Source organism: Rhipicephalus microplus, chromosome X (genome assembly GCF_043290135.1).
Source record: "Rhipicephalus microplus isolate Deutch F79 chromosome X, USDA_Rmic, whole genome shotgun sequence".
Classification (NCBI taxonomy): Eukaryota; Metazoa; Arthropoda; class Arachnida; order Ixodida; family Ixodidae; genus Rhipicephalus; species Rhipicephalus microplus.
In genome coordinates, this window is record NC_134710.1 from 176,817,713 (window position 1) to 176,835,678 (window position 17,966).

The 17,966-nt window shown below is 41.4% G+C and overlaps 1 protein-coding gene across 1 annotated transcript in view; it reads left to right on the top strand.

Moving 5' to 3' along the window:
* Positions 1 to 1,196: 1,196 nt before the first annotated feature.
* Positions 1,197 to 17,966, top strand: part of LOC119177216 (nose resistant to fluoxetine protein 6) — a 48,791-nt gene continuing 32,021 nt past the window's right edge. Inside the window, exons 1-2 of the mRNA XM_037428634.2 lie at positions 1,197 to 1,799; positions 15,768 to 15,979. Of these exons, the coding sequence (XP_037284531.2) occupies positions 1,547 to 1,799; positions 15,768 to 15,979 (465 nt within the window). The 5' untranslated portion in view covers positions 1,197 to 1,546. The remainder of the gene's footprint in view (positions 1,800 to 15,767; positions 15,980 to 17,966) is intronic.

A 17,966-nucleotide genomic window follows, 5' to 3' on the forward strand; every position in this document is an offset into this window, starting at 1 on the left:
TTGTTTCTTTTCTCTCCTACACCTAATTAGTGAGCCACAATGCGCAATAAAGTCGCGTATAATAACAACACGTAAAAGGTCTGCAATGAAAAAAAAAATTCAATTTCGAGCGCGGCGTCGCTACCGCTTCCGGTGGTGACGTCATATTTGTTTCTTTAATTATTTTTTGCTGTTATATAGTTGTCCCCTCCTCACGAAGATGGCAATGGTGGCAACAAGCCGCCAACTACTGGACCCATGGACTTGTATGGAAGTTACGCTACCAGTTAACGTATACCTAGCAAATAATCTGAGTATCCAGTCTGATCCCTTCATCCGCGCCACGACCCAGTGACATGACTAAATTTTATTCAATCGCACTGCATTTCATCCAACTTATATTTTATAACTGCTAGGGTGTCAGTAGCTTCGCTTGGGTTGGTGTATTCTTCCCTGGAAGATGATGTGATATTATGCGTATTACTAAGTCAACACATTCTTCGCGATGACCAGGCAGGCAACTCAGAAAACATTTGCACGCGCAGTCAAATCATAAAAATCAGAACACCATAGCCAAATGTTGCTTAGTAATAATGAGTGCGATTACTACCGCCCTATTTAAGTGACTGGTTAGCAAAGCCAGCAATTATTTCGCTCAACAACTCATTGCATTGATACCCATTAGTCTCCTGTTCGACAGGTTAACTGGTGAAAAATTTGGTTGTATATTTGATGATCTGGTTGCTCCATGGCTGTCACGTTTGTTCAAAACGCATGCAGTACCATCTATTTCAAATGTGTCTGATGTGATCAAGGACAAAAGATTGGTGAAAATGAAAGTCTTCCTGCCTCTTTAGTCATCACCAGTGGCATTGCGCAAGTGGTAAGCGCCCAATCATTTACGCAGGCGCCGATGTCGAAAGTGGAGGAAACGGACTAATGCTTACGAGGTGCTGACTACGTTATGAAGGTGATACGTACGTACTCCACGTGCTGCACCCGGAGCGGTGCCGGGCTCCCCGTCAAGGACCTTACGGGGAAGGCGCGACGCCAGATGACCCGTCACGTAGCACGCGTTTCACCAGGCCACACTTCAAGCACGCAGTCTCCACCCTCACCCTTTTCGGTAATGACGCCGTTAGGCACGCGTGTGGTGGCCGATGGCCCTTTCCCTTTGACCGGGTGGATGACGGAGGCTATATAGGGTTGCCACGAGACCGAGAATCGCCCGTAGAAATTGACGCGACTGGGTCAGCTCCGACAGAAGCTTTATCAGCGGACGGGCTCTCCCTTCACCTGAGACGACAGCAGTGATGAAAGGGCCGAAGTTATCCATGAAGCAGCACGCCTGCTGACACGTTTTTTATTTTACTTTAGGATATACATTTGGCGTTGAAATTTGCTCTCCTAGCAAGCTCTAAGGTGAAACGTTTGCCTTGAAGTTTGCCATGCAGGCACTTTTTTAGTCAGGGAATTGAAAAATTCATTTTCGTGTAAAGCACTAAAATACCCCAAAAGAATTCTGTGAGTTCAAGCAAGAAGTGTCAGACTATACTGCAGTCAAGCAATGAAGACACTGCGTGTTCTCCTCCTGTGCACCGTAGTGGGCTACGTAGCCTTGCCGTGCGCGTGTGCGGTCCCCGAGAGCCCAACTCCAGGGCTGATAGACAAACTAAAGGAATTCGTGGGCAATATGTTGAACAACCAAGACAGTGGTATGACTCAGCGGCTGCTACAGGCGGACCTTTCACCTTCCTGTACGGTTGGCCTCTTGAGGTTGATGCGCAGCATCCGGAACTTGGACCCCTGGGTTATGAGAAGTAAGCAATGTTGCATTTGCATCATCTTTTGTTTTATTGGTTAATGCCTAGAGATCTAGTGACTTGGCTATGGTCTTTGTTGAATGTTCAGAAGCGAGCTCTTGCAATCCAGAGAGAGCATAATTCTTGTCACCGAAATGTTTGCGGTATTCACGAATGATGTTACGTATGAGCACATATAAAACGTATCCCCCCTCCCCCTCATATATATATATATATATATATATATATATATATATATATATATATATATATATATATATATATATATAGATGAAATAGATGATCAGAGTTTCTTCCGGCTACCGTAATAAAAGTTATAAACTTCGAGAATAGTGCAGTATAGGAAACAAAACAATAAAATATTTATTTAATCCTAACAGTTTCGGATGGTGGACCAGCCTTCTTCGGAGCATGTAAGTGAAAACTTACGACTTACATCCTCCGAAGAAGGCTGGTCCACCAGCCGAAACTGTTAGGATTAAATAAATAAATAAATATTTTATTGTTTTGTTTTCTATACTGCACTATTCTCAAGTTTATAACTATATATATATATATATATATATATATATACATATATATATATATATATATATATATATATATATATATATATATATATATATATATATAAATAAATAAATAAATATATATATATATATATATATATATATATATATATATATATATATATATATATATATATATATATATATATATATATATATATATATATATATATATATATATATATATAGATATATATATATAGATATATATAAAAGGGAAAGAAGTGTATGCCTAAGGGCTCGTTTTTCCGTGTTTTAACACAATATTAATGATATCTAACAGACAGTAATGCCAAGGAATGTACAGGGGAAGTTATTAGAACTAATGGAATGTAAAATAAAAAGAAAGAAGAAAGAAAAGTTGATGAAAAAATAACCAGCCGTGAGCAGGAATCGAACCTACGACCTTCGAATAACGCGTTCGATGCTGTAACCACTGAGCTATCACAGCGGCCTTCCCTCCATCCACTTTTTTGGGTTTTATATGTGAATTTAGAAGTAGGAGTGACAGTCAGCGCCATCTATAAGCCGAATAACGAGTGTGAAAACACTCTTATTCGCATGTTTGGCGTCACGTAGCACGTGAACTTATTATGAGCGGGCAGCGACCCTCCCCTTATCCCTTTTATATATATATATATATATATATATATATATATATATATATATATATATATATATATATATATATATATATATATATATATATATATATATATATATATATATATATATATATATATATATATTAGCCAGAGTTTAAACATAAGCCAATGCATTTCGCTAACCATTGCCTAGAGTTATTCGGACTATTTTCTTCTGTTCTAGAATATTGTTTCATTAGATTTGTTTAAATAACTAACCATTGAAGGAACAAAGATAAATAAAAAATTCTACGAGAAAGTTGTAGATCGGTTTGCAAAACGTCCGATTAAACAGTTTTGAGCTTTCCATCTATTTAGTATTAGTGTTTTTCTGCTCATTACAAATGCCGGCAAAATACAAAAAAAATATCACGTGACAAACCCGCTCGCGCGCCAGTGCGCACGGTGATTCTAGTGCTCCTTAACGTTCAAAAGACAGTTCACGTCTCATTCGAAAAAAAAAAAACTTCTATACCCGGAAAATGATAAGGACTCCAAAAAAAAAAAGGGGGGGGGGGAGGTGGTCAAAGCACTCTCTTTTTTCCTTCGATGGTCGCTTGCACTTAGGATAAGGTAAAGGCTAACAAAACAATAATGAATGAAAATGCATCGGAAAGTTACAAGTATTGAAACTTCAGGGCCACATCTATGTTCGCAAGACAAACAAAATGCTTAGTATGCACCCTAGTTCTGTTGTAGCTGCCACCAAAAAGTCTTTTGAAGCTCACCATTTTTTTTGCAACAGAAAGTATGTGCCACGGAGAAATTCGCAAGACTGTGGTATCGCTGAATGCATGTTCGGTGACATAAGAATTTGATAGAGGTCAAATAAAACATAATGTTTTTACAAGCAATCTTTGCAGGTAGCACAAGCTATCTGGAGGTACCACGCCTGCCAATCGCTACAGAAGGGGTCGTTTCGATTTCAGAGACAACTTACCACATTCACATTTCATATAGTTTTTTTGTTGTTTTTCTCGTTTTTGAAGTGCAATACGCGACATGATAGTTCGCCACTCTGTTTATTTAAAGGATGCATCGTTCACAAACGTAAAGAATGTCCCTATATCCATGTACCATACATACGTTCTTATTTCTTGCTTACAAACACACTGAATGATTGTAAGCAGGGGCCAGGTAACCCTTGCTAAATAATATTGAACAACTGATTAAGGAATACTAGTACCTATGGACCCTGCGAAAAAATATGAATACATGTAATGTGACTCAATCTTGATATGGGCAAAGCATTATTTTATCAATCTCATCTTAAATACACCTGTTTGAAAAAATGCTCACTGCTCTTCATTCGTTAGCACTAGAACCTGCGTTCACGGCGTCACGTGATGGAGGCTTGTTTAATAAACCACAGCTGATAAGCTTGCCTCGCGGTGGTGGTCTAGTGGCTAAGGTACTCGGCTGCTGATCCGCATGTCGCGGGATCAAATCCAGGCTGCGGCAGCTGCATTTTCGATAGAGGTGAAAACGTGGTACGCCTGTGTGCTCAGATATTGGTGCACATTAAAGTACCTCAGGTGGTCAAAATTTTCGGAGCCCTCATTTACGGCGTCTCTCATAACAATATGGTGGTTTTGGGACGTGAAACCCCACAAAGAAGTCAATCATTTGACAAGCTCCTCATTTTACCGGACGTCGTTTTCCGAGCGGCATTAGAAGCACATACGAAATAATATAAAAAAAGCCACTGCGTTGGTATAGAACGAATTCCTTAGCCATTTATATTTCTCTTTGCTTAGATATGAGAATGGATTACACATTCTGCGATGTATAAATACACTTTTCGAGAATATATGTACTAAACTCAGTACTATTCCGATATGCCCAAGGACTTGTTTTTTATCTCCCTGACCTCGGAGACTGAGACATCTTCCTTGTCAAAACGTTGGTTGAAGCCTGGTGCAACCCTTTTTTGACCGCTATTGATCCCATAATTTCCTAATGGAAGAGTAAAACTTTATTCACATTTTTAAGTTATATTAACACATACTGCCATCTTGCATAGCAAGATATTGCACGAATGAGTACAACATACTTACACTAAAACTACAATATGAAAACAGAGTATATACATCGAAAAACATCTTACTATATCACAAAAGTACACAAAGCTCGTCGGTGAACGCAGTTTGGCAATATGACTCAATAAATTCATCGTTAGGTATACTTTAACAACGTTATTTATGTAGATGATGAGTAATTGGCGCACAACAGATACCTGTGGTGAACCGAATGTGACATTGACCTAAGAGGACTAAATTTGGTTAAATGTGACAAATCGGATTTTCTATCTTATGTAGTCCTTTATGCAGCCTAAACGTCTGGGTCGTGAAATATTGCCCTGAGTTTAGTCAAAAGTTTCTTATTACTTGCTGTGTCAAATTCTTTACTGTAGTCACTGAAAATTGCATCAAGCGTTGCTTTACCATTATGTTGGGATGCAATATCATGGGGAAACTTTAGTAATTGTGTTACCATCGAAAAGCCACAACAAAAGCAATGTTCTGTAGTTGAGACAATTTTATGTTCCGACCCGTCATAGATGATGTGCTGCATTTCTTTACAATATAATGAAATAGGTCTACAGTTACACAATGACCTGTTTATTTCCATTCTTATGTACTTTTTTGTTGGGGTTTAACGTCCGGAAACCACCATATGATTATGAGAAACACCATAGTGGAGGTATTTAGATATTTCGATCATTTGGGGTTTTTAAACGTGAACCCTAATCTAAGCACTCAGGCCTCAAGCATTTTCGCCTCTATTGATAATGCAGCCGCCATGGCCGAGGTGCGATCCCGTGACCTGCGGGTCAGCAGCTGAGTGCGTTAGCCACTAGAACACCGTGGGGTATCGTACTCATGTACGAGAACAACCTTGTAACCTTTTCAGAGCTATGAAAACTAGGTGGTTAAGTGGACTGAAAGAATGATTGATAAATACCAAGAGGTTCATTAAGAATATTGTCTCAAAATATAACACGTATGTTATCAGGGCCTACAATTTTCATCGTATCATATTTCAGTACATGGTTACACACGACAGCTGTAGTGATTAGCATGCTAGGAAACGGTAGTGGCGAAAAGCTAGTGCAGAGTCTAAATAAGCAGACATTGGCTGCTACGGGTGTTTGCTCTCTGAATGGCTCTCCTGTGCAGATGTTTTATGCACCAAAATTATTGCGAACTATTCCACCTTGCATTGATATGCAAGGTGGAATAGAGCTCTGAAAATCTCCAAATATTTTTGTTATTACATATATATACGGAATAAAAAAAACACGCTTTCTAGATATCAATTGTCGAAGCCAAATGATATTGGCTTCGACAATTCATACACGAACAGCACGCCCTGTCGCATACAAAAGGTTGACAATGTGCGAGTTATACGCGGGGGTAGAGATACATCACGGCCCTCGAGATGTTCAATTATAGGTCGCAATTGAACATCCGCACACTGCTTTGTAACCACATCTGTCATGCTTACGGCTCCAAAGAAAGAGAATTCGTCTTCGAGGTTTTGAGCGGCAGGCTCAACTGACGGGTGTGACAACGTGTCTGCCTCTTCGTGCGCACGACCCTACTTATACACGATAGTAAGGTCATACTTCTGCAATTGTAGGCTTCATCGAGCTAGTCGTCCGGAAGGGTCTCGTAAATTCGCCAGCCAGTACAGCGAGTGACGATTCGTCACTACCTTGAAACAGTGTCCGTAGAGGTAAGGTCGAAGCTTAGCAAGTGCACATACGACGCCTAGGCAGTCATTTTCTGGGGTGCTCTAGCTGCACTCTGGGCGTGATAGGGTGCGACCTGCGTAAGCGATAACTTTTTCAATCCCCTCCTGCTGCTGTCCGAGTACCGCGCCCAGGCCGATGTCACTGCCGTCGTTATGAATTCCTGGATCGGCTTCCTCGTCAAAGTGCGCAAGATTAGGTGGCGATGCCAGGTGATGCCACCACTCGGTGAATGCCATTTCTTGTTCGGAGATTGAAATGAACGGTGTGTCGTCTCTGGTGGGTCTAGTAAGGAGTTCGACAATTTTCGAAAAAAAAAAAAAACGGCCTAAATCGCCGGTGTCATGCACATAAACCCAAGGAACCACCGAACATTATTATTATCAGAAGGAGTCGGGAAGGCTGCTACATCGGTTGTTTTCTCATGGTCAGAACGAACGCTTTCTGCGCTGACAACATGGCGAAAGGACTTCAATTCCTCGTAACCAAAGTGAAATTACTGAGGCTTTAATGCAAGGTTAGCTGATCGAATAGCCTCGAGCACACGTCTTAGCTGATTCAGATGTTTGAAGAAGGGGGCAGAAAACATGACGACGTCATATAAGTAGACAAGGCAGCTTTGCCACTTTAAGTCGGCTAACACAGTGTCCATCATGGAAGGTAGCTGGCGCGGAGCAGAGACCGAACGGGAGCATTAGGAATTCGTGGTGGCTATCGGGTGTGACAAAGGCTGATTTTAAACGTTCGCGCTCATAAACCTCAATTCGCCCATAGCAAATTTTCAAACAAAAAAAGAAAATTATTTTGCTCGCGTAGCTGGTCAAGAGAATCATCAATACGCGGCAGCGGATAAACGTCCTTTTGTGTGGCGTTGTTGAGCTTTTTGTAATTGACAAAGAAGCGAAGCGTACCATCTTTCTTCTTGACCAGGTCGACCGGTCATGACCACGGGCTGTTCGAAGGCTGGATAATGCCATCGTCAATCATTTCTTTCACCTGTTCCTTGATTGCTTGACGTTCTTCCTGCGAGAAGTGGTATGCATGTTAGTAGATAGGTCGTGCATCATCGTACGTTATTATTCTGCGCTCCTTGGTTGGCATCTGACTGACTTCATATGATGGAACAAATCAATTTAAGTAACAGCTTTCGCAAGGCCTTCTGGTTCTCTTCTGATAGTGCATTGTTGATGTAAACATCTGGTTTGGCTGTTCTATTGCAGCTACTGTCTTCGCACACAAAGCACTCGATGACATCCTCCAAGGCGTCAGCGTAGGCGAGGGCAGAGCCACCGAAAAGGTGACGATGTTCATTCAGGAAATTCATGACCATGACCTCGCTTGATAATTCTTAATCCTAATGATGCCTCGGGCCAGAGAAATTTCAAGCGCTAGTAATAGGCAGGCGTTGCACTCTGCCAGTGTTTCACCGTCACTTATGCCCTTGCAGGTCACCTGGATCAGGATACTCGCACGAGGTGGTATTGTGACGCTGTCATCGGAAACACGAATAGTGGCTGGACGGGGGCCGGTATCTTTCAACGTAGCGTTGGCTGCAGAAAACGAAAAGCAGCGTCTGCGCAAGTAGATCAAGGCACCACATTCCCAAAGAACGTCTATTCCGTTAATCAATTCACGTATCACGAGAGAGTTAACCAAAAAGGTGGAAATTTCAGCCTGGCAGTGCACATACCAAGCTGCTTGACAACGTGACCTCCAGCTGGGCGTACGTGCAACCCTGTGCAAGGCGTGATAACGTTTTTCAGTAGACTTGGCGATTGTCCACTAATACTCGAGTAGTTCGCGCCAGTGTCTTATATGTCAACTGTCGATGAGCACAGGTATGTTCGTTGAAAAGTCACGAGGCTGAGATACGGGCGTTTTTTAATTGCCCTCGGCCCGAAGTCGTGTCAATTGGAGGTCGATGTCTTCAACACGTTAAGAATCAGCGGCCTTATCTCAACAGCCACCACCCGAGATCTTCGAACTCAGGTCGTGGCTGTCCGAACCAGGGACGGGGTGAATTCGCAGGAAAACCATGAAGGCAAAGTCGGCGGTACTGGCAATCTCGGTACACGCGACCCGCCTCACCACAGTAGTAGCAAAGGGGTCCTCGGTCAGACATGCGCCGATTGTCGGATTTACGCGTGACGGGCCGAGTGTCTTCAAAATAAGGCACCACCTGTGCAGACTGGAGTGTGACATACGGTGTTGCTGCGGGTAGCGGCACTGGCGCAGGTGAGTAGTATCCGAATGTGTCGGCATAACTGGCGGACTGGAATCCAGCACTCACCGGAGGTATCACCACCAACAAGATTGTGCGTCTCAGAGCGTCGGCATACATCACGCGTCGACGTTCGTCGCAAGGTGCGAACGCCTGAAGTGGCGCCCCAAGCTGTACAGGTGTCTCGCGACAAGGTGCACCGAGTGCCTGCTGGACTTCGTCACATATGATGCTGGCTTTGTAGTTAGTAGTCTTCTGCTGATGTGCCTGGTGCAGCTGTTGCAGCTCGTCACGGACAACCAAACGTCCTCACAAAGCGCTTCTACGTCGGTCGGGAATGATCCTAGCCTAATGGTGCAGGTAGCATTAGATTGCCGTTTATACTGATTCCACTGCTGCAGCTCCTTCTCTATGGCGATCACTTCAATGAGGAACTCCGCAACAGTCTTGGCAGTATTTGAGGCTACTACTTGGTTGCTCCTTCACGCCCCGCATTAAGTGACGCAGCTTCTTTGCGTCGGGCATGGTGGTATCGGCTCGATTGAACAGATGAACCATAACCCATGACATGACATCACGTTATTTGGGCATCTGAATGTGGGACTCAAGGACCCATTACGCTCGCTCTCGACGATCAGGGCTCGACTATGTATCGAGAAGTCTGCGACAGAACCATGTACGAGAACCAGTCATACGGCTGAAGTACACATTCCTGAGCTTCGATACTTCATCTCAACCGTTGAAATCTGCTGCGTGCTCGAACTCAGCCAACCAGTCTTCCACAAATTCAAAAAGAGCACCTTGGAAAGGACTCGGCATGCGTGGTTTCTGCAGCGCGCAATAGGCAAGTGAAGCTGCAGCGCCCGCTGCAGCTGCGGCAGCACAGGCGGTAGAAAAGGTGGTAGCGGTAGCATTTCCTATACCTGTCGACTTTGTAGCTGTAGAGCGAGGCGCAAACTCGGGAGCCAGACCTCGAATTCTCCGACTTGCATGGTGCACTGAATTTTGCACTAGCATGGTGTGTCAGCTCCGGATTCTGGTTGGCGTTCCTGCTACTGAGAGGAGTCTGTCGCATAGGTGAGAATACCCAGCACATACACCAATAAAATGTCACGTTTTTGAACTAAAGCGACTTACCAGATGGCTTCGCAACGTCCAAGTGCAGAGAGCGGTCAGCACAGCACAGCCACAACGAAGGCACATGCACGAGAACCACTACGTCTTCGTGTACCTCTTTGACACATGCAGATAAATTAGGCACGTGATATAAGCGCGTATATATAACACTCCTGCAGTGAATGCATGGTACTCATAAGAAATGGTATATGAAAATGAAGCATCTGATTTGTTTTCATCAGTTATATTGTGGGTGTGAGCCAGAATGGCGATTCTCGAGATATTGTTCCCCATTTTTGTTCGATCTTCAAGACAGCCCGTTCGCATAGATATGAAATTATTTCAACGCGAATCTTCAAAATGTATGTGTCTGTATACCGTGGTGCGGAGTCGAGAGTTCTCAGTAATTTACGAAAAGCACCACCAGAGGGTATGTGAGAACTTAACGAAGGAAAAAAAGAAAAAATAGCTTGTTAATTGTCTTATCTTGTCTTATTGTGGTAGCTAGTAAGTCGTCATTACATCCCCTTGTACTAATAGCATAAAAGAAAAAGATTTACCTTTTTATATCTCCCGCATTTGCACTATAAATATTTTTTGCAAGTTGGTCTTAAACACCTTGCAATTCGTGACATGTATTTCTCTGTCAAAGAGGCACATGTATGCAATGTATGTAAGCTCAGAGAAGCATAAAAAATACAGCGTATGTCAAAGTCTCAATAAAGAGTGGTGTTCTTGAGTGTGACTATATTTAAGGAAGAAATTCAGACGCGTTCGATGAGGCCTTTTCGTGTCTTGCAAACTAGACCTCCAAGGAAAATATTTTCTCTTCAAGCCACCATGATTTTCGGAACTCCTTATCTTTGCTTTACCCTTTAGTTTTTGCAAGTCCCAAAGCTTTTTTTTTTTTGGTAGATAATATCAGTGCTGACAACAAACTCCGTTTGGAATACGTTGCGATAACGGTGTCACAAAAAACACCAACGCCTCATATGAAAGAGAACAAAATGTTGTTATAGGTAAAGTGTAGGAGAAAATTCGAAATAAAACACTGAGGGTTGCCTTTGCCTTGAGAAGCTTCCGCGCAGTAATCGCATTTGTATTACCGGAAATATTTTTAAGACTGAACGACACCAGGTGCTGCAATGCGACGAGGAAATATTAACGCATGACATACTCTGAAACTCATCGCCTACCTTCAATGTAGTCAAGGTTTTCCTCAATCTACACTGGGGGGCAGCGACCACTCAGAGATTGCCGTGGTAGCGAAGTCAAGCCATCGTTTTGTTTGTGTTGCGTCGTGCCCTTGGCGTTAAGGAAAAACTCCCTTAAAAAACGTTGTAAAGCAACGGGATCTTGAGCTGCGCGCATGCTCACGATGTCCTTCTGGCAAAGTGCCGATCTGCGAGCAATGCGTGAAAAAAGTAAAAGTACGGCGTATTGGCGTGTATAAAAAATTGGTAGGCGTACACAACAACAAAGGGAAAAGTTGCGACCTGCATCATTTACTCAAATGCAGCTGGAATCATTTTCAGGCGTGCGTCGTGTTCCTTTTTCGCCACTATTTGAAGTGAGAGGGCTGAGAAAAGTCAACATCAGTAACCTGATTTTACATTCATAAAAAAAGAGTATGCAAAACACACGATACCCACACTACACGAAGGAAATGCAGAGAGGACGCCAGAGTTTTCTCAATTTTATAGTTTTCATTTCTCTCTTTCTGAGCATGTGCTAGTTTGTTTACGTGGAAAATTTAAAAAGGTGCCACCGGAGATTAGGTTGGTGAAAAACGTCTCAATAATCGCACATAATGGCACTTCAACTCTCGCGGATGTAAGCATACGTGGGTAGAAATGGGATCTCAGCCCGTCGTACCTGCCACAGAATCTCATTGGCTTTGCCGGTTTCTCACCAATTGCTCCAGCCACAATTTGTTGGGAAATTCATATATGAAAAAAATCTGGTATAAATACAACTAAAACACGTTTATTAAACCCAATAACTAACATTTACTCAGAATCTTCAACTACAGTGTCACTCATAGCATCGTTCTAGGGGGCAAAGATTTAACTTAATGCAGTTATTCAATGCGTATTTTCAACTTATGATATACATATACATGTGTATATATATATATATATATATATATATATATATATATATATATATATATATATATATATATATATATATATATATATATATATATATATATATAAATATATATATATATAAATATATATATATATATATATATATATATATATATATATATATATATATATATATATATATATATATATATATATATTCCAACAATATTCATTGTTCATTTATTTACCTACAAATATGTGAAAGATATCGTTCCAATATTTTTTGGATGCAAACTCGGGGGCGAATTTATGGAGCTTATTTGAATCACGAGTCTACTGACACCTTGACCAAACAATATATTTTTTTTTCGGGCACGTTTTCAGCCGAAGAAAATTTCGTTCATATGGATCCTAGGCCCCGATGAACAAAATTATCTTGCACCAGAACCATTTGTAGTAGAAAACTTCAGCAAATCCTTCTAATGTTATTAAGTAAGTTGGCTGAGCGATGGTAAAAGTGCGCCTCCGAACGAAAGGCTTTCAGAATTATGCGCCAGATCTCTTATAAAAATCTGTGCTTGAGTTAGCGTTCGTAATACCATTTACATAAGTTTTTGAATATATCAAGCTTGCTGCCATATACTTTAGCACTACGTGATTCTGGACTAAAGCCTGAAAGAGAAAGTACGTTATATATATATATATATATATATATATATATATATATATATATATATATATATATATATATATATATATATATATATATATATATATATATATATATATATATATATGTATATATATATATATATATATATATATATATACACAAACGAGGTGGTCTAGTGGCTAAGGTACTCGGCTGCTGACCCGCAGGTCGCGGGTTTGGATCCCGGCTGTGGCGGCTGCATTTCCGATGGAGGCGGGAATGTTGTAGGCACGTGTACTCAGATTTCGGTGCACGTTAAAGAACCGCAGGTGGTCAAAATTTCCGGAGGCCTCCACTACGGCGTCTCTCATAATCAAACGGTGGTTTAGGGACGTTAAACCACACAAATCAATCAATCAGTCCAGACCACATGAAAGCGGCTGGCCTACGAACAGAGCGAGGCGTGAATATATAAATTCGCTCTATCGCATGGCCGTGGCACAACCAAACATGCAAAAGTTGAGTACACGTCTATGTTTAATTGACAACCTCACATTGGTCATTATTATATTACCCCTTTCTTCGAGGGGATTCTACATAGTTGGGTCTATTACCCTTTATTTTTCACCCCTTTTCATGATTCACTTGTCTTTTCGTTCTTCCCATTTGGCGCTGATTTCTTTTTGTCTGTGCGTTCTCTTGTTATTTCATTTATTTTTCTGAAGACTGTCCTGCATTGTATTGTTTATTTTTATTGTTTTATTTCTGCGGGCGCCTGTCCAATGACCTGATGATTGTTCCTGGGCGCGGTAAAAACCTAATCATCATCATCATCATCAGTATTATTATTATTATTATTATTATTATTATTATTATTATTATTATTATTATTATTATTATTATTATTATTATTATTATTATTATTATTATTATTATTATTATTATTATTAGTGGTACAAAAAACTGTACAAGTTCACTACTGCTTAGGGACAATATTACTATAAAAGGGCTGTAAGAACGCTTGCTTCCATGTATGCAACGACACGTACTTGTCACTAGAACAGGCTTCACCGTTCTTGGTTGCGCGAAAGGTCTAATGTATTTCACGCGCCTATCTCTCGTGACTTCTGCACAAAATCTTCATGTGCTCCTATATACCGGATCACACTGCACTCTTTACAGTTAATGTCTATAATCGATCTTTTCTATTTGATAATAATATATAGTGTTCCCAAGCTCTATCATGAAACGATACCACCCACACTATTCATAACGGTTTGGTCATGCGCCTATCACTTTGAGGCATATTTCACCTACTCTATCCTTAAAGGGAACACTTGTGGTTTCCTTTGCTGAGGGGAAGCCTTGGCATTTTTTTTCTTCCATTTTTTATTTGTAGCAGTGTTTCTGCTGCAGCAGACACCACAGCACATGAAAAAGCCACATTAGCGGAGCTGTTTAAACCAGTCGGAATCGGCCCGAAGCATAAAAAATAAGAACTCCGAACCTTGACGTGCGCCTGTTTCACTACCATATAGAATGCTCCACCGCCAGTCTGCCTGCCTGGACGCTGCACGCAACCGCTGGGTCGTGCAGCACGTGACGTCACAGTCAGATGCGCATGAACTCTTCCGCTCTGTATAAATGCCTGTATTTATGCCTGTATTGTTCCGTTCTATATGCCTGCTGCCGATGCAGTCATATGTATTATGAAATGTGAAGTTTTACGTCGCAGAACACGTATATGATTAAGAGGGACGCCATAGTGGAGTACTCCCCAAATTTTGACTACCTCGTATTCCTTAAATCGCGCTGACGTAACACAGAGCTTGGACCCTAGCATTTTACCTCAATCGAAAATTCGACCAAAGCGACGGAGATCAAAAGCCAGATGCAGACATGGAGAGACCAAAGAAGCTTCGCACTGCCAACGAGAAATCCACTTACCGATAATTGAGCATGTTACCAAGAGAGAATGATAGAATCGACTGGTTCGAAGAAGTTAACTACATGGTACGAATGAAATTCAGTCTGACCAGCAGGTCGGGGGTTTGATCCCGGTCGCGGCGATTGCATTTCGATAGAGGCGAAATGTAGGAGGTCCGTGTACTGTGCCACGTCGGTGCAAGTAAAATAACACCGGATTGTCGAATTTTGCTGAGTCCGCCAAGAAAGCGTCTATCATAAATGATATCTCAGTTTTAGGACTAAAAAACATCATATACGTGTATTATTACTACGGCTGAAACAGCGAGAGGGACTGTGCGGGACTGCGTGGTAACATGGCATCACTAAACATTGCTTTGTGTAACTTAACGACCACCGACACCGTCAAGCCAAGAGGAGGGAACGTTGTTTATAGTAATTATAATATAAAGGTGAACAAATAAAAGTGAGCGAAAAGCCCAATTACCACCAGCAGGTATCGAGCCTACCTTATATATACGCCATTGTCTCTTCTCGACTCTGCAAGTTGGTGTTAATAATACATAATAACCGAATATACTTTGCGGGGGCTGAGTGACAGAAGTGATGAGAGGCTACTCTTCCCAACTCACTACCGTAATACCAGATTTGGACCATATTCCTGGGCCATATACAACATTTTTCGGCCACCTGGAACGGCCTGAGGGTTCATTCTCGTCATCTCTCTTGGCCCTAACCCACCTCCCCACGTGACCCATTTTATGGAATCAAAAAGTAGTTTCCTTTTTCTTTGGTTGCAACTTAATTGGAAGCATTCATTAGGACCACAGCGCCGAAATGATGCGGGCTATAGAGAGCCGACAAGTATGGCAGCTTTGTCATTGCTCATTTTTGTCGTCTTTTGCATCCACATGACTTTAGCGCAAGCCTTTCTATAACTGCTGCAGTTATCAGCATCAAGTAATAAGTGTTCTCATTTTTGTGCCTCAGTGGTCGACGCATCTGGCAAGTACCCGACAGGCCTGTTCCAGGGAACCTTGTCAGACCTCGGAGCGTTCGACCAGTGCGTCGAGACTCTGGTACATGACCAGTTTGGCAACGAGAAGGTTCGGGGCCAATACTGCAACCTATACATTCCCATGACCAACGATACACGGCCGCTGGAGTACGTGGCATCAGCTCTGCGCATGTCACATCCTCGGGTAAGCAAAGAAAGCAGCTGGAGTCCTGCTTCGACGGTCTTCTGTTACGCCGCGATAAAGCGTGTGCGCATGTCGTCACTTATCATCAATTTCCTTACTCCTTTACTTTTATTTTGATTGCGCTTTATTTTCTCCACGCATTCACAGTTATGCCCATTTCTGTCTTTCTTTTTTTTTCTCTCTGCCTCTCTTTCACCCCTCACCTTACTATGAGACCCACTAAAGCCATTGGTTAGAAAACGTGGGCTCACTGAGAGCTTACATAATGGAGATTTTAGAGTAAAAAACATTCAAAGAATATCATAAGTAAAGCTGAATTCAATGGGCACGTTCACGAAAGCATAAAACCAACTGCCTAATGACAAGTGGGCTGCGCCATCAAAGGGTTTTCTTAATGCACATTTATCGAAAAAGCGAAGAAAAAGCAAAAAATAAAAACTTTTTCCACAGTGTGGATTATACAGACTAGACGTTGTCGTTCTGAACCCTGCATACTACGGCGAATGGCGCCGCTTCGAAAGTTGCCGTAGTGTGAACACTAACGTAGGAAAAAAGAGTTGTTTTTATTCTACTATTTTATCAGCACCCAAGTCGGCAATATGTATTAGAACTGACTAATTTATTTTAAAGCTATACTCGTATAATTGTACTAATCAGTGGTTGTTTGTTTTTTCAGTAATGCACATCCGTCAAAGCATGTCACAATAAATTATGTGACAAAATTCTGTATTCATGCTTCAACCCGCATTTAGCTTGTACTAATTATGATTGCCCATATCCAGATATCAAAACTTGAAAGATGCTCTTTGCCTTGAAGAGTATGAAACACGACCGCGTAATTATGCTCCGCTCAAATTGCCTTCTCAGTTGCTAGCTTCGCTTCAACTGTTAGGGGCCCCTTCAATTGTGTCGCAAGGAAAGGAACGCCTGTTATCATAACGTTATTTGTTTCAAACTATTCTAAAATGGCTAGTTCGAGGGTGGTCACTCCCACTACTACGCCATAATTCTTAATTTTGTGAATTGGTGCAGTACCCACTACACAAGCGTAAAGAACGCACCCTACTGCACTCCTGCACACTTTGTTGATGCTACTGCTCTCAATTATTATTAATTATGCCTTTGTGCTGTATAATAAGTTTCCATTTAAATGAACCACTCGTTGCACGATTCCCATGTTTAGATGTCTGACGCAACTCTACGCTACCGCTACGCAATAGTACACACATTAAGGAGATGCCTCCCAATGTACAGCATTCATATAGCTTTTTTTTTTGTTCAGGGTGCATATACTAACTTGTTAAGTGAGCACTTATTATTTCAGCTGCATCAAAACGTTGCAACATGTCACATATACACCAGCTTACACTCTTTACCGCAACCACTATGACCTGTGCGCTTAGAAGAAATATTCTTTAACACGAAATAAAAAAGCCTAGCGAATATATTTCTTATCTCATAAAATTTGCAAATTTATAAGTAACTTTTTCATTATATTAAAAACCGGAGTCTATGCCCTACATAAGCATGCCGAAATTGTGGAATAATAGATGCGCGATTGATCAAAATAACAAAAATTTGAAATTGCAGCAAGAAGTCACTAGGTGTTTGTGTCTCCGCCACCGAATGCGGAAGTAAACTGTCATTTATTATTTATTTTCATTTTTTTTATCGTAAGCATTTATTACGCCATCTCGTATTCAGTGATCAGCTCTACTTGTGTCGGTTTTGCATATGTGCCGCCGCATACCTGAGTGCTTACGCGGTACTTGTGCATTCAAAAGTAAAGCTCGAGTAGCCTCAACAGAGCTCTTGAGGTTTAATGACGATTTGCCATTTGTCGGGTGCCTTTGCTAATAAAAAAGTGTTTTATTAAGAACTCAAGTTGGGACACTTCTATGTTATTTATGGTGCGAATCAAGCACGGATCTAACACGAATGACAAAAAGATAGGCCTTTAGTCAGACAAAAAATAATAATGATAATC